General features: G+C 40.4%; 1 protein-coding gene across 7 annotated transcripts in view; it reads left to right on the top strand.

Moving 5' to 3' along the window:
* LOC128703929 (serine/threonine-protein kinase 11-interacting protein) overlaps positions 1 to 17,881 on the top strand; it is a gene marked incomplete at its 3' end in the record, with an annotated part of 68,222 nt that extends 50,341 nt beyond the window's left edge. For 4 of the 7 annotated variants that reach the window (XM_070104871.1, XM_070104866.1, XM_070104867.1 and 1 more), the window contains 6 exon segments: positions 1,995 to 2,153; positions 6,443 to 6,586; positions 8,696 to 8,833; positions 13,080 to 13,196; positions 15,846 to 15,971; positions 17,709 to 17,881. In XM_070104871.1, coding sequence (XP_069960972.1) covers positions 1,995 to 2,153; positions 6,443 to 6,586; positions 8,696 to 8,833; positions 13,080 to 13,196; positions 15,846 to 15,971; positions 17,709 to 17,881 — 857 coding nt within the window. 7 annotated transcript variants of the gene reach the window in all.
* Between the last annotated feature and the right edge of the window lie 913 nt (positions 17,882 to 18,794).

The following is an 18,794-nucleotide window of genomic DNA, read 5'->3' as shown; positions in this document are numbered from 1 at the left end:
ACATGCAATGTACATTTGCCTGGGGGACTGGGCTTTATAAACATACACAAATAAATTTTAATGAGGATTTATAACTGTAGTGTAAGCATGTCTCTGGCAAGACAGTGGTGGAGTGAATGATGATGAGAGGTTTTCTTTTTCGGGTCACCCTGCCTTGGTGGGAAATGGCCGATGTGTTAATAATAAAATAAAAAAAATTTAAGGGCAGTGAGTTACATATACAGTGGACCCCCGGATAACGATATTTTTTCATTCCAGAAGTATGTTCAGGTGCCAGTACTGACCGAATTTGTTCCCATAAGGAATATTGTGAAGTAGATTAGTCCATTTCAGACCCCCAAACATACACGTACAAACGCACTTACATAAATACACTTACATAACTGGTCGCATTGGGAGGTGATCGTTAAGCGGGGGTCCACTGTATATATATTTTTTTTTTTCAACGAACCGACTGTCTCCCACCGAGGTAGGGTGACCTAAAAAGAAAAACAAAAGTTTCTCTTTTTAAATTTGGTAATTTATACCGGAGAAGGGGTTACTACCCCCTTGCTCACTGGAAGTTATATAATATGATCCAGATGGGTCAAAATATGCTAATGGGACAATTAACAAACTGCACAATAATATTTGTAGATGATGCAAATATTTTTTAACAAAGTATAAATCAAAATGCCTGTAAATTCCTCCACATGTGACTCACAAAATTGTAATAACACAATTGCAAACAAACCACGGAATGGATGGGATTTGAACCCATGGCAAACGAGTCGTACCAGCCTGGAGTTTTATGACTCGCTCGCTGTGGGTTCAACCCCCACCTGTTCTGTGGTTTATGAAGTACATCGGGTGAATACCTTGAATGTTATGCGGAAATTTGACATGCAGTGAATGAAAATGTACCTGTGCTTCTTGCTCCATCTTGCAGGGTGTTTAGTGAGTTATGGTGTGACAGTGATATATTATGAGGCATAAACAGTAACTTGATAGTATTAGGGGTGTTGATATGTTGTATTTTTTAAGCTGTAGTGTCGGCACCCTTCTGGCAAGACAGTGATGATGAAAGTATTTTCTCCTTTTTACATTTAGTAATTTATACACTTTAAAGGAGGGGTTTGGGATATTGGCAGTTTGGAGGGACGTCTAAGCTGTTGTATCTGAGCGCCTCTGTGAAGACCATGATTACGTATGAGTGATGGTGAAAGTATTGAATGATGAAAGTTTTCTTTCTTTCTTTTTGGGTCACACTGCCTCGTGGGAAACAGCTGACGTGTTTAAAAAATAAAAATTTATACTGCACTGGCAATGGGGTTACATTACATGCTGCTCTCAAACATGACATCTCCCTCACAGATCATCAAACTTTCAAGTAACATCATTAAAGCCAATTCTTCATGTAGTAGCTGCAAAAACAGGTTAGACAATACAGCAAAGTGATTGGGATTGGAACCCAGTGTGGGATCACCAGCCTGTCACCTCATTCCACTACTCTTCAGCATAGCAATAAATTTTTCAGCACATAAGTTAGATAGATGTATGAATGAGAATACAGTGGACCCCTGCTTAATGATCACCTCCCAATGCGACCAATTATGTAAGTGCGTTTGTACGTGTATGTTTAGGGGTCTGAAATGGACTAATCTACTTCACAATATTCCTTATGGGAACAAATTCGGTCAGTACTGGCACCTGAACATACTTCTGGAATGAAAAAATATCGTAAACCGGGGGTCCACTGTAATTAGGTGTGAGAAGGACATACTTACCATGAGCCAGTAAGCCATCTGCAGTACTCCTCAATTCTAATGTTCTTATTTTACATATTATACTGTATAAAAACCTGCCCACCAGACTACTGGAAAAGTTCCCACTACAGTTTAAGGGTTAAAACTACACTATACACTATCTTTTTCTTGCAAATTGTTTTGATTCCTGTGTTATTGTTAAGGCGAAGAACACTTTATTATTTTACCAGTCGCATGTTGTCACTTCAGGAACAGATTCATCGGTTTCATATTTGGGAGAATCTAGTGAGAGTGTGAGCGTGTGCAGTGAGGCATCATCTTGTGTACGGCGAGAGTCTGACGTCGAAGTCATATCAAATCCATCTGTGTCTAGCATTGAAGTTCTTAATGATCAACATATTATTCATGGTTAGTAGCTAGCTACAGTTTTCTCAACCAGTTGATGGTAAAAAAATAAAACATTTAAGTTCTACGCTTTTAACCTTTGGATGGGGAGGAGAAGGGTGTGCCTTGATGCTAAGGGCTCTTGATCCAAAGAATTGTAAATACTCTCTCCTTCCTCAGATCAAACTTGTTTACTCCCATTCCCCAAACATTGTCTGACCCTTATAGGTTTGGTGCTTCCTCATGAAATTAATAATAACTTAACTTTTTTAAAACTTGCCAATATGCTCAGGGTGAAAATATTTTGAGGGAACATTGATGAATGGTATATGTTGAAAGCTGGAAAAAACATCTTACCATAGTTTTTTAGTGTACAATAACACGCCTTATAATTTTTATCGGATTTTGAGTATTTTGAGTGATCTGGATTCACACAGTCTGAAATTACCAGCCTATCACATTAGCTAAAGTAATCCCAGACTGCAGGTAAGAATTCCAGTCACTTTATTGTAGTGTTACAGTCATTGGAATTTTCAGCACATACTTATGAGAGCATAGGCAATGGGGTCGAAGAGGTATGGGGTAGGTTTAAAAATGTAGTGTTAGTGTGTTCAGCAGAAGTTTGTGGTTACAGGAAGGTGGGTGCAGGAGGGAAGAGGAGCGATTGGTGGAATGATGGTGTAAAGAGAGTAGTAAGGGAGAAAAAGTTAGCATATGAGAAGTTTTTACAAAGTAGAAGTGATGCAAGGAGGGAAGAGTATATGGAGAAAAAGAGAGAGGTTAAGAGAGTGGTGAAGCAATGTAAAAAGAGAGCAAATGAGAGAGTGGGCGAGACGTTATCAACAAATTTTGTTGAAAATAAGAAAGTTTTGGAGTGAGATTAACAAGTTAAGGAAGCCTAGAGAACAAATGGATTTGTCAGTTAAAAATAGGAGTGGAGAGTTATTAAATGGAGAGTTAGAGGTATTGGGAAGATGGAGGGGATATTTTGAGGAATTGTTAAATGTTGATGAAGATAGGGAAGCTGTGATTTCGTGTATAGGGCAAGGAGGAATAACATCTTGTAGGAGTGAGGAAGAGCCAGTTGTGAGTGTGGGGGAAGTTCGTGAGGCAGTAGGTAAAATGAAAGAGGGTAAGGCAGCCGGGATTGATGGGATAAAGATAGAAATGTTAAAAGCAGGTGGGGATATAGTTTTGGAGTGGTTGGTGCAATTATTTAATAAATGTATGGAAGAGGGTAAGGTACCTAGGGACTGGCAGAGAGCATGCATAGTTCCTTTGTATAAAGGCAAAGGGGACAAAAGAGAGTGCAAAAATTATAGGGGGATAAGTCTGTTGAGTATACCTGGTTAAATGTATGGTAGAGTTATTATTGAAAGAATTAAGAGTAAGACTGAGAATAGGATAGCAGATGAACAAGGAGGCTTTAGGAAAGGTAGGGGGTGTGTGGACCAGGTGTTTACAGTGAAACATATAAGTGAACAGTATTTAGATAAGGCTAAAGAGGTTTTTGTGGCATTTATGGATTTGGAAAAGGCGTATGACAGGGTGGATAGGGGGGGCAATGTGGCAGATGTTGCAGGTGTATGGTGTAGGAGGAAGGTTACTGAAAACAGTGAAGAGTTTTTATGAGGATAGTGAGGCTCAAGTTAGAGTATGTAGGAAAGAGGGAGATTATTTCCCAGTAAAACTAGGCCTTAGACAAGGATGTGTGATGTCACCGTAGTTGTTTAATATTTATAGATGGGGTTGTAAGAGAAGTAAATGCGAGGGTCTTGGCAAGAGGCGTGGAGTTAAAAGATAAAGATTCACACATAAAGTGGGAGTTGTCAGAGTTGCTCTTTGCTGATGACACTGTGCTCTTGGGAGATTCTGAAGAGAAGTTGCAGAGGTTGGTAGATGAATTTGGTAAGGTATGCAAAAGAAGAAAATTAAAAGTGAATACAGGAAAGAGTAAGGTTATGAGGATAACAAAAAGATTAGGTGATGAAAGATTGGATATCTGTTTGGAGGGAGAGTATGGAGGAGGTGAATGTATTCAGATATTTGGGAGTGGACGTGTCAGCGGATGGGTCTATGAAATTTCATGATGAGGTGAATCATAGAATTGATGAGGGGAAAAGGGTGAGTGGTTCTCTTACGAGTCTGTGGAGACAAAGAACTTTGTCCTTGGAGGCAAAGAGGGGAATGTATGAGAGTATAGTTTTACCAACGCTCTTATATGGATGTGAAGCATGGGTGATGAATGTTGCAGTGAGGAGAAGGCTGGAGGCAGTGGAGATGTCATGTCTGAGGGCAATGTGTGGTGTGAATATAATGCAGAGAATTCGTGGTTTGGAAGTTAGGAGGAGGTGTGGGATTACCAAAACTGTTGTCCAGAGGGCTGAGGAAGGGTTGTTGAGGTGGTTTGGACATGTAGAGAGAATGGAGCGAAACAGAATGACTTCAAGAGTGTATCAGTCTGTAGTGGAAGGAAGGCGGGGTAGGGGTCAGCCTAGGAAAGGTTGGAGGGAGGGGGTAAAGGAGGTTTTGTGTGCGAGGGGCTTGGACTTCCAGCAGGCATGCATGAGCGTGTTTGATAGGAGTGAATGGAGACAAATGGTTTTTAATACTTGACGTGCTGTTGGAGTGTGAGCAAAGTAACATTTATGAAGGGATTCAGGGAAACCGGCAGGCCGGACTTGAGTCCTGGAGATGGGAAGTACAGTGTCTGCACTCTGAAGGAGAGGTGTTAATGTTGCAGTTTAAAAAACTGTAGTGTAAAGCACCCTTCTGGCAAGACAGTGATGGAGTGAATGATCTTGAAAGTCTTTCTTTTTCGGGCCACCCTGCCTTGGTGGGAATCAGCCAGTGTGTTAATAAAAAAAAATAAATAATAACTTATGTATTTTGAGTCAGTCTTTTGCTATAGTACTGTCCTTAAGTATAAAATAATCAGTTGTGAATTCTTATTACTATTACTGCACGTGCTCATATTCCCAACATTACATGTTAAACTGTCGGTTTTCATACCAAGTAATTGCCACGACCTGTTATGTCAAATGTGGCTCGCTGCTCGGAATATAGTAACCCTTTTGCTACGTAATTTTGGTATATAGTATGTAGAATGTTGATTAATGAAAGTGTAATGAACACATGTCAGTGCTCAGTTGTAACCCACATGGTGACAGAAATACAGGAGGTTGATTGATCTGTATATTTCGACCCCCTTCTGGGGTCCTCTTCAGCAGATCTGCTGACGAGGACCCCAGAATGGGGTCAAAATATACATGTCAATCAACTTCCTATGTTTTTGTCTCAACATGGGTTATTATTGAGCATCTAATGTGTTATTCGTAAACTTCGTCTGCACAGTTTGAATGTACCCCCATGACTGTTGATGATTGTTCTCTCTATTCTGACATTCAATAATTCTTGGGCTAAGCTCCGTTGAAGGGAACAAGGGTACCTTGTTGCTGGTGAAGGCATTACAGCTGCTCTTCCTTGGATCAAACCTCTTTACCTCCCATTCCTCATGTGCTGTACAACCCCAATGTGTATAGCATTTCCCCATGAATCTAATAGAGTAATTTAGTTAACCCCGTCATTGTATATACAAGTACAATACACGAATGTAAAGAAACCATGCTGTGTCTGCTGCTTTTAATATTTTTTTTTTTTTTTTTTTTTTCCATTGCAGCCACTTACTGTCAACATGGGGTACATTTGGTATCGTACATGTAATCTTAAAACTAAAAATTGACTTAAAAAATAAAAAAAAAAAATTTCTGGCAGTACCTGCCCAAAATTCTGTTATGTAACAAAAGGGTTAAATTTATTTATCTTTAGCGTTTTTTAATGTCGTAAGTTCCATTCTCCTATGTGGGGGTTATTTATGCATTGTTCCAGTCAGTATTGTGCCATTTTACTCTTTTTTTAACATGTTTATAAATGTGTTGATGTTGTGACTTGTAACTCTGTAACAGTTTTGTGTAGGCAAAATACCTTCACGTTTCCACGAGAGGCTTGTAATTCTTATTGCTCATGTTAATGTAAATGTGAAGATTTTACTAGTAATCAGATATGTTGTTTTCTTAATATTGGTGTACGAACTATATTTTGTGCATAGTAGAGACTCGTAAGATGTCTAGCAGTGTTGGGATACTCATGGCTTCACTCTTTTGTGTCAGCTCTTGGAACTGAAAAAACTAAGTTGTTCTAATTATTTTCCTTTCTCCCCCTGCCTATTTTTATTTCTTTCTCTTTTTCTCTTATTTATTATCTGGCTTAAAGAACAGGGTAAGTGATATTGTTGATAAAAAATTAACCAACAGATATTATTTTAGAAGAGGAAGGTGATGAGGGGAGGGTACCGTCAGTTGCCACTGTCAACACTGATGCTCGCACTCCGGCCAACTCTCCGATCATCGCACAGAAGCAGGACCCAGCCCCCTGTATGCAAGAGAGCAGCTCCTCAGGTATTAGACTCGATGAAGGCAACATGATGACAAGTCACGTTGCTGTGGGGTGCCTAATTTACGAAGGAGTTGCATTTTCAATGTTTCAACTTGCAAACAAGTCATTTGTAGTCCAGAATGTGTTATTCTATGTTAATACGAAGGATATGGGTCACGTGTTCGTAATTGTAGACTGGCATTCATAAATTAATTAGTTTCTCAACATTGTCTTCTACACCTTGTTTGTGAGTGCATATCTTTGTAACTCTGGTGTTCGTAAGTTAGGAACCCTCCTCTTTCAGTATAGATACTCTTCTCAACGGAGATTCATACACAGATACAGAAATGAGCAAAAAAAATTAAAAAAAACAAAACAATGTGAATCATTGTTCAGCAATCCAGTCGACACCAAGAGTTGTAGACTCGGATAATTTCTTCAACACGGCCCACCTACAAATTATCTTCCTAACATTAGCACAAATCCTTCAGACATTGAAAAAGAAAGACAACTTGGCCATGTACAGTATGCAGCACCTGGACCTGATTCCTGGAATTTAGTACAGTGGACCCCCGGTTAACGATATTTTCTCGCTCCAGAAGTATGTTCAGGTGCCAGTACTGACCGAATTTGTTCCCATAAGGAATTTTGTGAAGTAGATTAGTCCATTTCAGACCCCCAAACATACACGTACAAACGCACTTACATAAATACACTTACATAATTGGTCGCATTCGGAGGTAATCGTTATGCAGGGGTCCACTGTATTTGTAAAGAAATGCAAAATAGTACTAGCACAAATATACAGTGTTTTTTGAGGAGAACTTAGGTTCAAGTGAAATTTCAAAGGCCTCAAGAATTGCAGTCATAGACTCTGCTCACAGTGGAAGCAGCAGAGCTGTGACAAAAATTACAGACCAGTAACTGTTATATCACCCTTTATAGAAGTCTCTGAAGCATTGCTGACATGCCAGCTTAATGTTTTTATGGATAAACATGATCTACACAACCCAGGTCATCGTTGATTTAGATCAGGGGCACCGTAGACAATAAGAGAGCACTGTTAACATCCATGACTCAAGACTATTCAACCTACTACCAACAGTTATCAGAAATATTGCCGCAAGAAATGTAGAAATTTACTAGAGGAAACTGAATCACTGCCTCCACTGGGTGCCAGATCAACCAGGCTGTGATGGCTTTGTGAACCATCAGGCAGCTAAAAGCAAGCTCCTGCTTGAACAGTCACTAAACATGAAAGCTTGGCCAAAGGCTGGGCTGGTAGGGCAGAAAAGCCCTCAAAATTAGTCACAGGCCTAGTCATGGACCAGACCACTGAGGCGTTGATCCCCAGAACACTCTCCTGGTATACTCCCTCTAGGTATATCAATGGTTGTATGACCCTTATGGATTAGTGCATCCATCATGATTATAATAATAATAATAACAATGATAATACAGTAGATCACAGCTTATCTGGCCCCTTGAGGGCACTAGATTTTCAACCTTATTGATTCTTTGTATTGCATATTTTTCTTTCACATTATGTACTGCATCAGACAAGACCTCTGAATAATGTGCGATGCTAAGTATCTGATTGACGGGTAATCAGTGATCTCATAAATAAGACATGTGTAACACTTGGGGTGTCTTTACTGTGGAAACTCTTTGCTACACATTGTCTTCATCAGTCCAATACAAAGAATGGTGAAGATCAGAAGGAGTTTGAAGTAATCAGTCCCTCAATCTTGAATAGATTGAAGCCATTGTTTGGTGAAATGGTTCCACAATGAAGATACCCAAGCGGTGTATGTGTCTTAATTTATCAATCTGTCGGTTCTCTGAACCATATATCTACAATCAGTGATCTGCTGTAATCATAATCAGGGGCGGATCTACTATGAAATTAATGCAGCTTAAGCGTCAGGGCCTGTAATCCCAGAGGGGCCCCAGAAGTGACTTCAGTCCACATTGCTTAAAAATTTTGGGTCTGCTGTATGAGAAGGGTTTGCAAAGGGGCCCCCCATAACAGTTCAAGCTTCAGAGCCCCAAAAATGTAGCTCCGCCACTGATCATAATATGTGTTGTGCTGCATACTAACCCCTAAACCTGATGGTGGTGCATCCCTTCAGGTTCCATGACAGGGAGCGTATGTACGACTTATGAGAAGACTGGATCGCTTCCCACCTCTCCTCTCAAGACCAGTATCCAGCAACACATGCACACAGACACAGTCGACTCTAAATGTAACACTAAGGAGACCAGCAGTGGTAGGCAGAAATATTTTGTCGTACAGTAAATCCTAGACTTATAAACACGTCGAGAATTTTCTGTATTGTGTATAATATTTATTTATTTTATTTATTATCACACTGGCCGATTCCCACCAAGGCAGGGTGGCCCGAAAAAGAAAAACTTTCACCATCATTCACTCCATCACTGTCTTGCCAGAAGGGTGCTTTACACTACAGTTTTTAAACTGCAACATTAACACCCCTCCTTTAGAGTGCAGGCACTGTACTTCCCATCTCCAGGACTCAAGTCCGGCCTGCCGGTTTCCCTGAATCCCTTCATAAATGTTACTTTGCTCACACTCCAACAGCACGTCAAGTATTAAAAACCATTTGTCTCCATTCACTCCTATCAAACACGCTCACGCATGCCTGCTGGAAGTCCAAGCCCCTCGCACACAAAACCTCCTTTACCCCCTCCCTCCAACCTTTCCTAGGCCGACCCCTACCCCGCCTTCCTTCCACTACAAACTGATACACTCTTGAAGTCATTCTGTTTCGCTCCATTCTCTCTACATGTCCGAACCACCTCAACAACCCTTCCTCAGCCCTCTGGACAACAGTTTTGGTAATCCCGCACCTCCTCCTAACTTCCAAACTACGAATTCTCTGCATTATATTCACACCACACATTGCCCTCAGACATGACATCTCCACTGCCTTCAGCCTTCTCCTCGCTGCAACATTCATCACCCACGCTTCACACCCATATAAGAGCGTTGGTAAAACTATACTCTCATACATTCCCCTCTTTGCCTCCAAGGACAAAGTTCTTTGTCTCCACAGACTCCTAAGTGCACCACTCACTCTTTTTCCCTCATCAATTCTATGATTCACCTCATCTTTCATAGACCCATCCGCTGACACGTCCACTCCCAAATATCTGAATACATTCACCTCCTCCATACTCTCTCCCTCCAATCTGATATTCAATCTTTCATCACCTAATCTTTTTGTTATCCTCATAACCTTACTCTTTCCTGTATTCACCTTTAATTTTCTTCTTTTGCACACCCTACCAAATTCATCCACCAATCTCTGCAACTTCTCTTCAGAATCTCCCAAGAGCACAGTGTCATCAGCAAAGAGCAGCTGTGACAACTCCCACTTTGTGTGTGATTCTTTATGTTTTAACTCCACGCCTCTTGTCAAGACCCTCGCATTTACTTCTCTTACAACCCCATCTATAAATATATTAAACAACCACGGTGACATCACACATCCTTGTCTAAGGCCTACTTTTACTGGGAAATAATTTCCCTCTTTCCTACATACTCTAACTTGAGCCTCACTATCCTCATAAAAACTCTTCACTGCTTTCAGTAACCTACCTCCTACACCATACACTTGCAACATCTGCCACATTGCCCCCCTATCCACCCTGTCATACGCCTTTTCCAAATCCATAAATGCCACAAAGACCTCTTTAACCTTATCTAAATACTGTTCACTTATATGTTTCACTGTAAACACCTGGTCCACACACCCCCTACCTTTCCTAAAGCCTCCTTGTTCATCTGCTCTCCTATTCTCCATCTTACTCTTAATTCTTTCAATAATAATTCTACCATACACTTTACCAGGTATACTCAGCAGACTTATCCCCCTATAATTTTTGCACTCTCTTTTATCCCCTTTGCCTTTATACAAAGGAACTATGCATGCTCTCTGCCAATCCCTAGGTACCTTACCCTCTTCCATACATTTATTAAATAATTGCACCAACCACTCCAAAACTATATCCCCACCTGCTTTTAACATTTCTATCTTTATCCCATCAATCCCGGCTGCCTTACCCCCTTTCATTTTACCTACTGCCTCACGAACTTCCCCCACACTCACAACTGGCTCTTCCTCACTCCTACAAGATGTTATTCCTCCTTGTCCTATACACAAAATCACAGCTTCCCTATCTTCATCAACATTTAACAATTCCTCAAAATATTCCCTCCATCTTCCCAATACCTCTAACTCTCCATTTAATAACTCTCCTCTCCTATTTTTAACTGACAAATCCATTTGTTCTCTAGGCTTTCTTAACTTGTTAATCTCACTCCAAAACTTTTTCTTATTTTCAACAAAATTTGTTGATAACATCTCACCCACTCTCTCATTTGCTCTTTTTACATTGCTTCACCACTCTCTTAACCTCTCTCTTTTTCTCCATATACTCTTCCCTCCTTGCATCACTTCTGCTTTGTAAAAACTTCTCATATGCTAACTTTTTCTCCCTTACTACTCTCTTTACATCATCATTCCACCAATCGCTCCTCTTCCCTCCCGCACCCACTTTCCTGTAACCACAAACTTCTGCTGAACACTCTAACACTACATTTTTAAACCTACCCCATACCTCTTCGACCCCATTGCCTATGCTCTCATTAGCCCATCTATCCTCCAATAGCTGTTTATATCTTACCCTAACTGCCTCCTCTTTTAGTTTATAAACCTTCACCTCTCTCTTCCCTGATGCTTCTATTCTCCTTGTATCCCATCTACCTTTTACTCTCAGTGTAGCTACAACTAGAAAGTGATCTGATATATCTGTGGCCCCTCTATAAACATGTACATCCTGAAGTCTACTCAACAGTCTTTTATCTACCAATACATAATCCAACAAACTACTGTCATTTCGCCCTACATCATATCTTGTATACTTATTTATCCTCTTTTTCTTAAAATATGTATTACCTATAACTAAACCCCTTTCTATACAAAGTTCAATCAAAGGGCTCCCATTATCATTTACACCTGGCACCCCAAACTTACCTACCACACCCTCTCTAAAAGTTTCTCCTACTTTAGCATTCAGGTCCCCTACCACAATTACTCTCTCACTTGGTTCAAAGGCTCCTATACATTCACTTAACATCTCCCAAAATCTCTCTCTCTCCTCTGCATTCCTCTCTTCTCCAGGTGCATACATGCTTATTATGACCCACTTCTCGCATCCAACCTTTACTTTAATCCACATAATTCTTGAATTTACACATTCATATTCTCTTTTCTCCTTCCATAACTGATCATTTAACATTACTGCTACCCCTTCCTTTGCTCTAACTCTCTCAGATACTCCAGATTTAATCCCATTTATTTCCCCCCACTGAAACTCTCCTACCCCTATTGTGTATAATATTATACACAATAATGATATAAACAGTACTGAAGATTCTCAACGTGTTGAGTCAAGGATTTACTGTATTCGTATTTTGTTTGCACCACAATACTCTTTCTTAACACTTATGTTTCTCTATGCATCATTTAATATTTATTTGACTATTAACCCTTAAACTGACCAAACGTAGATCTACATTTGCGCATGTAGCGCTCCGGCCATGATTTTCTCACTAAGAAAGAGTGTAAAAAAACGTAGATCTACGTTTGGACAGTTAGAGGGTTAAAGAAATTAATTACTATATTGTATCTGTGCTCCTCTGGCAAGACAGTGATAGTGTGAATGATGGTGAAAGGGTTTCTCTTTTGGGTTGCCCTGCCTTGGTGGGAGACGGCCAGAGTGTTAAAAAAATTACCATATTAAAAGTCACTGACTACAAAATTAATAATCTCACTCAAATGCAGCAGTAACATTATCAGTGTATCATTAAAATTAAAAAAAAATGAAAGGTTGATCAATATAGGGTGCATAAATTTGGGGGCAGAGGATATTCCAAGCAGGTTGGTAAGGTGGTGGTTTTAAAAAGCAGGGGCTTAAGCATCCAGCAGGCATGTTTGAGCATGTTAAATTGGAGTGAGTGAAGACTAGCGATTTTGAGGATTTGATATGCTGTTGGAATGTGAGAAAGGTAATATCTATGAAGGGATTCCAGAAAACTGGTTACCAGAGGGCAGTGCCTGCCCTCTGTACTTTCCACCTCTAGAATTGTACAATTCTTGAGGTACAAAATAGTACAATTCTAGAAATACAAAATATTACAATAGTACTACATTGTACTGTATGATTCCAGTGTTTGTCCAGCCGATATTTTTGTCCAAAATTGTCGAAGTTCACTAATGAGAGGTTTAACAGTACAGTATTGCCATTAATATACCCTTATCTCAATTATTTTCCTGTGTGTTTTCAGTAGTTCTAATTCATATACAGTTTTCTTATTTATAACTTACATTATATGAAACAGTTTAGGGGTAAAAAACCAGGACTGCTGTCCTCAGTCGCCTCCAGGGCCATGGAATCATGTTTACATTTTTTTTTTTTATCTTCATACAGATATGTCAGGTGATTTGTATCAAACAGCCGAGTCATCACTGCAGGTGACGCTGGAGGGAACTTCACCGTCATCGCCGGGTAACTCGCCTCATCTCAGCTCAAGTAGTGCCAGTATAGGTAAATTTATCTTCATCCTCATGACCCTTGTGGGTTTAGTGAGGCTCAAGTTAGAGTATGTAGGAAAGAGGGAAATTTTTTCCCAGTAAAAGTAGGCCTTAGACAAGGATGTGTGATGTCACCGTGGTTGTTTAATATATTTATAGATGGGGTTGTAAGAGAAGTAAATGCGAGGGTTTTGGCAAGAGGCGTGGAGTTAAAAGATAAAGAATCACACACAAAGTGGGAGTTGTCACAGCTGCTCTTTGCTGATGACACTGTGCTCTTGGGAGATTCTGAAGAGAAGTTGCAGAGATTGGTGGATGAATTTGGTAGGGTGTGCAAAAGAAGAAAATTAAAGGTGAATACAGGAAAGAGTAAGGTTATGAGGATAACAAAAAGATTAGGTGATGAAAGATTGAATATCAGATTGGAGGGAGAGAGTATGGAGGAGGTGAACGTATTCAGATATTTGGGAGTGGACGTGTCAGCGGATGGGTCTATGAAAGATGAGGTGAATCATAGAATTGATGAGGGAAAAAGAGTGAGTGGTGCACTTAGGAGTCTGTGGAAACAAAGAACTTTGTCCTTGGAGGCAAAGAGAGGAATGTATGAGAGTATAGTTTTACCAACGCTCTTATATGGGTGTGAAGCGTGGGTGATGAATGTTGCAGCGAGGAGAAGGCTGGAGGCAGTGGAGATGTCATGTCTGAGGGCAATGTGTGGTGTGAATATAATGCAGAGAATTCGTAGTTTGGAAGTTAGGAGGAGGTGCGGGATTACCAAAACTGTTGTCCAGAGGGCTGAGGAAGGGTTGTTGAGGTGGTTCGGACATGTAGAGAGAATGGAGCGAAACAGAATGACTTCAAGAGTGTATCAGTCTGTAGTGGAAGGAAGGCGGGGTAGGGGTCGGCCTAGGAAGGGTTGGAGGGAGGGGGTAAAGGAGGTTTTGTGTGCGAGGGGCTTGGACTTCCAGCAGGCATGCGTGAGCGTGTTTGATAGGAGTGAATGGAGACAAATGGTTTTTAATACTTGACGTGCTGTTGGAGTGTGAGCAAAGTAACATTTATGAAGGGATTCAGGGAAACCGGCAGGCCGGACTTGAGTCCTGGAGATGGGAAGTACAGTGCCTGCACTCTGAAGGAGGGGTGTTAATGTTGCAGTTTAAAAACTGTAGTGTAAAGCACCCTTCTGGCAAGACAGTGATGGAGTGAATGATGGTGAAAGTTTTTCTTTTTCGGGCCACCCTGCCTTGGTGGGAATCGGCCGGTGTGATAATAAAAAAAAAAAAAAATAATAATAATAATAATAATAGTGTGGGCACTCCTCTCTCCCTGCACATGAAGCAGGGAGAGTGGACCTAGTGGCGACCAGTGAAGAGGTGGGGCCAGAAGCTATGACTCGATCCCTGCAACCACAATTAATTGAGTACAGCGGAGTGAGTGATGAACAAAGTGTTTCTTCTTCTTTTTCGGGTCATCCTGCCTCAGGGGAAAACGGCCAGTTCTTTAAAAAGAAAAAATCACATATGCCATATGTGAGGTAATGGTAGTTAGGTTGTAGACTGGGCGAGAAGAAGCCGTTAAAAATACAGTGGAACCTCAAAAATCGAACTGCTCCCAACACGACCAATTATGTAAGTGTATTTTTGTAAGTGCTTTTATAAGTGTATTTTTGAGGGTCTGAAATGGACTAATCTAATTTACATTATTCCTGATGGGAATAAATTCATTCGGTAAAGGCACTCGAACAGCCTTCTGGACCGAAGAAAGTTCGATATTTGACGTTCCACTGTATAGATTTTTTGTGTGTGAGAAAGATGGTAGTCTGTACTTAGATCTTCTTACAACAAACCAGCTGTATCCCACTAAAACAGGGTGGCCCAAAAAGAAATGCAAAAGTTTCTCTTTAAATTTAGTAATTTATACAGAAGGTGTTACAAGCCCCTTGCTCCCAGCATTTTAGTCGCCTCTTACGACACGCATGGCTTAAGGAGGAGGAATTCTGCTCTACTTCCCCATATATTGCAGAAATTTAGAGTATAATGTAAAGGCTACAAGCCAAACATTTATTGGAGTGTGTTTCACCCAATTATGAGGTGTATCAAAACCTGCTGAGCAACAAAATGCTACAAGTTTATTTAGGTATACATAAATACAGTGGACCCCCGGTTAACGATATTTTTTCACTCCAGAAGTATGTTCAGGTGCCAGTACTGACCGAATTTGTTCCCATAAGAAATATTGTGAAGTAGATTAGTCCATTTCAGACCCCCAAACATACACGAACAAACGCACTTACATAAATACACTTACATAATTGGTCGCATTCGGAGGTGATCGTTAAGCGGGGGTCCACTGTACAGTTAGGGACTTGCCACCTTCATTCTGGGTAATTATCTCAAGTTTCATCTCCAAAGTAATTGCTTTTACACCATCGTACAGTCAAAATATCGTAAGTCAAACCATGGTAAGTCAGGAAGCACCTGTAATTTAAATTGTGATATCTAGGACATTCTGTGAAAACAGCTAGAAAATGAGTGATGGCGAATGTGTTTTCTTCTCTATTTCTCCCCACAATATTGGGACTGACAGTATATTAAAAAAAATATGCTAGAATTGATCTAACATGGAAATGACACAATAACACATGCCCTTTACATTTTGACAGATACCATAAAAAATGGCACATCAACCCTTTCTCTTCACCACAAAGCTGTAATGACGAGTATCCACGATGATGCAGGACCTCGTAATATATCATCCTGGGTTCAGTCTCTCTTGCATACACTTACTGGTGAGTATCATCCTGGGTTCAGTCTCTTGCATACACTTACTGGTGAGTATCATCCTGGGTTCAGTCTCTCTTGCATACACTTACTGGTGAGTATCATCCTGGGTTCAGTCTCTCTTGCATACACTTACTGGTGAGTATCATCCTGGGTTCAGTCTCTTGCATACACTTACTGGTGAGTATCATCCTGGGTTCAGTCTCTTGCATACACTTACTGGTGAGTATCATCCTGGGTTCAGTCTCTCTTGCATTCACTTACTGGTGAGTATCATCCTAGGTTCAGTCACTTGCATACACTGACTGGTGATTATCATCCTAGGTTCAGTCTCTCTTGCATACACTGACTGGTGATTATCATCCTAGGTTCAGTCGCTTGCATACACTGACTGGTGATTATCATCCTAGGTTCAGTCTCTCTTGCATACACTTACTGGTGAGTATCATCCTGGGTTCAGTCTCTCTTGCATACACTTACTGGTGAGTATCATCCTGGGTTCAGTCTCTCTTGCATACACTTACTGGTGAGTATCATCCTGGGTTCAGTCTCTCTTCCATACACTTACTGGTGAGTATCATCCTGGGTTCAGTCTCTCTTGCATACACTTACTGGTGAGTATCATCCTGGGTTCAGTCTCTCTTGCATACACTTACTGGTGAGTATCATCCTGGGTTCAGTCTCTCTTGCATACACTTACTGGTGAGTATCATCCTGGGTTCAGTCTCTCTTGCATACACTTACTGGTGAGTATCATCCTGGGTTCAGTCTCTCTTGCATACACTTACTGGTGAGTATCATCCTGGGTTCAGTCTCTCTTGCATACACTTACTGGTGAGTATCATCCTGGGTTCAGTCTCTCTTGCATACACTTACTGGTGAGTATCATCCTGGGTTCAGTCTCTCTTGCATACACTTACTGGTGAGTATCATCCTGGGTTCAGTCTCTCTTGCATACACTTACTGGTGAGTATCATCCTGGGTTCAGTCTCTCTTGCATACACTTACTGGTGAGTATCATCCTGGGTTCAGTCTCTCTTGCATACACTTACTGGTGAGTATCATCCTGGGTTCAGTCTCTCTTGCATACACTTACTGGTGAGTATCATCCTGGGTTCAGTCTCTCTTGCATACACTTACTGGTGAGTATCATCCTGGGTTCAGTCTCTCTTGCATACACTTACTGGTGAGTATCATCCTGGGTTCAGTCTCTCTTGCATACACTTACTGGTGAGTATCATCCTGGGTTCAGTCTCTCTTGCATACACTTACTGGTGATTATCATCCTAGGTTCAGTCTCTCTTGCATACACTGACTGGTGATTATCATCCTAGGTTCAGTCGCTTGCATACACTGACTGGTGATTATCATCCTAGGTTCAGTCGCTTGCATACACTGACTGGTGAGTATCATCCTAGGTTCAGTCTCTCTTGATACACTGACTGGTAAGTCAATGAATACAAGTTATGGACTTGCAACCTTCATGCTGGGTAATTATCTCAAGTTTCATCTCCATTGTAATTGCTTTTGCACCGTTGTGAAGTCGAGGAGCACTTGTACAGGTAATTGAAATATCCAGTTGAGTGGTTTTATTTTTTTTTTTATGGTCACTTTTCATTGATAGTTTCCTTAGCATATTTTGCAGTCTCTCTCTTATCAGCTTTTTCTTACCATTGGTTATTATTATTATTCTTTGAACATTTTCACTTAATATATGGACATTATTTGTTTCTGTTTTTCTCTAGGTTACTATTGGCTCTGGTGGGTGGAGGTGGCAGAAGTAGAGGGCATTGAAAGGATTTCAAATCCCATCCGATACTCATACGAAGACTTTACTGATGTTGACCACCGCCTGAAGCTGCACTGTGAAGTTCTTCTCTTCCACGAGCCGGGGGAAAATCTTCTGGGACTAGTTAAGGTCGGGATCAGTTAGAGTATTAAAAAAATTATTAAGAATTAAGGTGTCAAATAATATTCTGATGTGTAAATGATTTAAAAGCCTTCAGATTAATTTTTTATTTTTTATTTTTAATCATATCTCCAAAAATTCCTAGGTAGTAGGTTGGTAGACAGCAACCGCCCAGGGAGGTACTACCGTCCTACCAAGTGAGTGTAAAACGAAAGCCTGTAATTGTTTTACATGATGGTAGGATTGCTGGTGCCCTCTTTTCTGTCTCATAAACATGCAAGATATCAGGTACGTCTTGCTACTTCTAATTACACTTAGGTCACACTACACATACATGTACAAGCATATATATACACACCCCTCTGGGTTTTCTTCTATTTTCTTTCTAGTTCTTATTCTTGTATATTTCCTCTTATCTCCATGGGGAAGTGGAACAGAATTCTTTCTCCGTAAGCCATGTGTGTTGTAAGAGGCGACTAAAATGCCGGGAGCAAGGGGCTAGTAACCTCTTCTCCTGTATATATTACTAAATGTAAAAGGAGAAACTTTCGTTTTTCCTTTTGGGCCACCCCGCCTCGGTGGGATACGGCCGGTGTGTTGAAAGAAAGAAAAAGATCTCCAAAAATTATTATAACATTAACTCCATTTTTCTAACTACTCTTGAAGTTAAGATTTATTTTTTTCATTTTAACCCTTTGACTGTTTTGGTCGTATATATACGTCTTACGAGCCACCATTTTTGACGTATACATACGTACTCATAAATTCTAGCGGCTTTAAATCAAGCAGGAGAAAGCTGGTAGGCCCACATGTGAGAGAATGGATCTGTGTAGTCAGTGTGCACCATATAAAAAAAATTCTACAGCAAGCAGCGTATAATGAGAAAAAAAACTGACTTTTTTTTTTTTTTTTTTTTTTTTTT

This window comes from Cherax quadricarinatus, chromosome 95 (genome assembly GCF_038502225.1).
Source record: "Cherax quadricarinatus isolate ZL_2023a chromosome 95, ASM3850222v1, whole genome shotgun sequence".
NCBI classification, from domain to species: domain Eukaryota; kingdom Metazoa; phylum Arthropoda; class Malacostraca; order Decapoda; family Parastacidae; genus Cherax; species Cherax quadricarinatus.
This window is presented reverse-complemented; position numbering and strand designations above follow the sequence as displayed.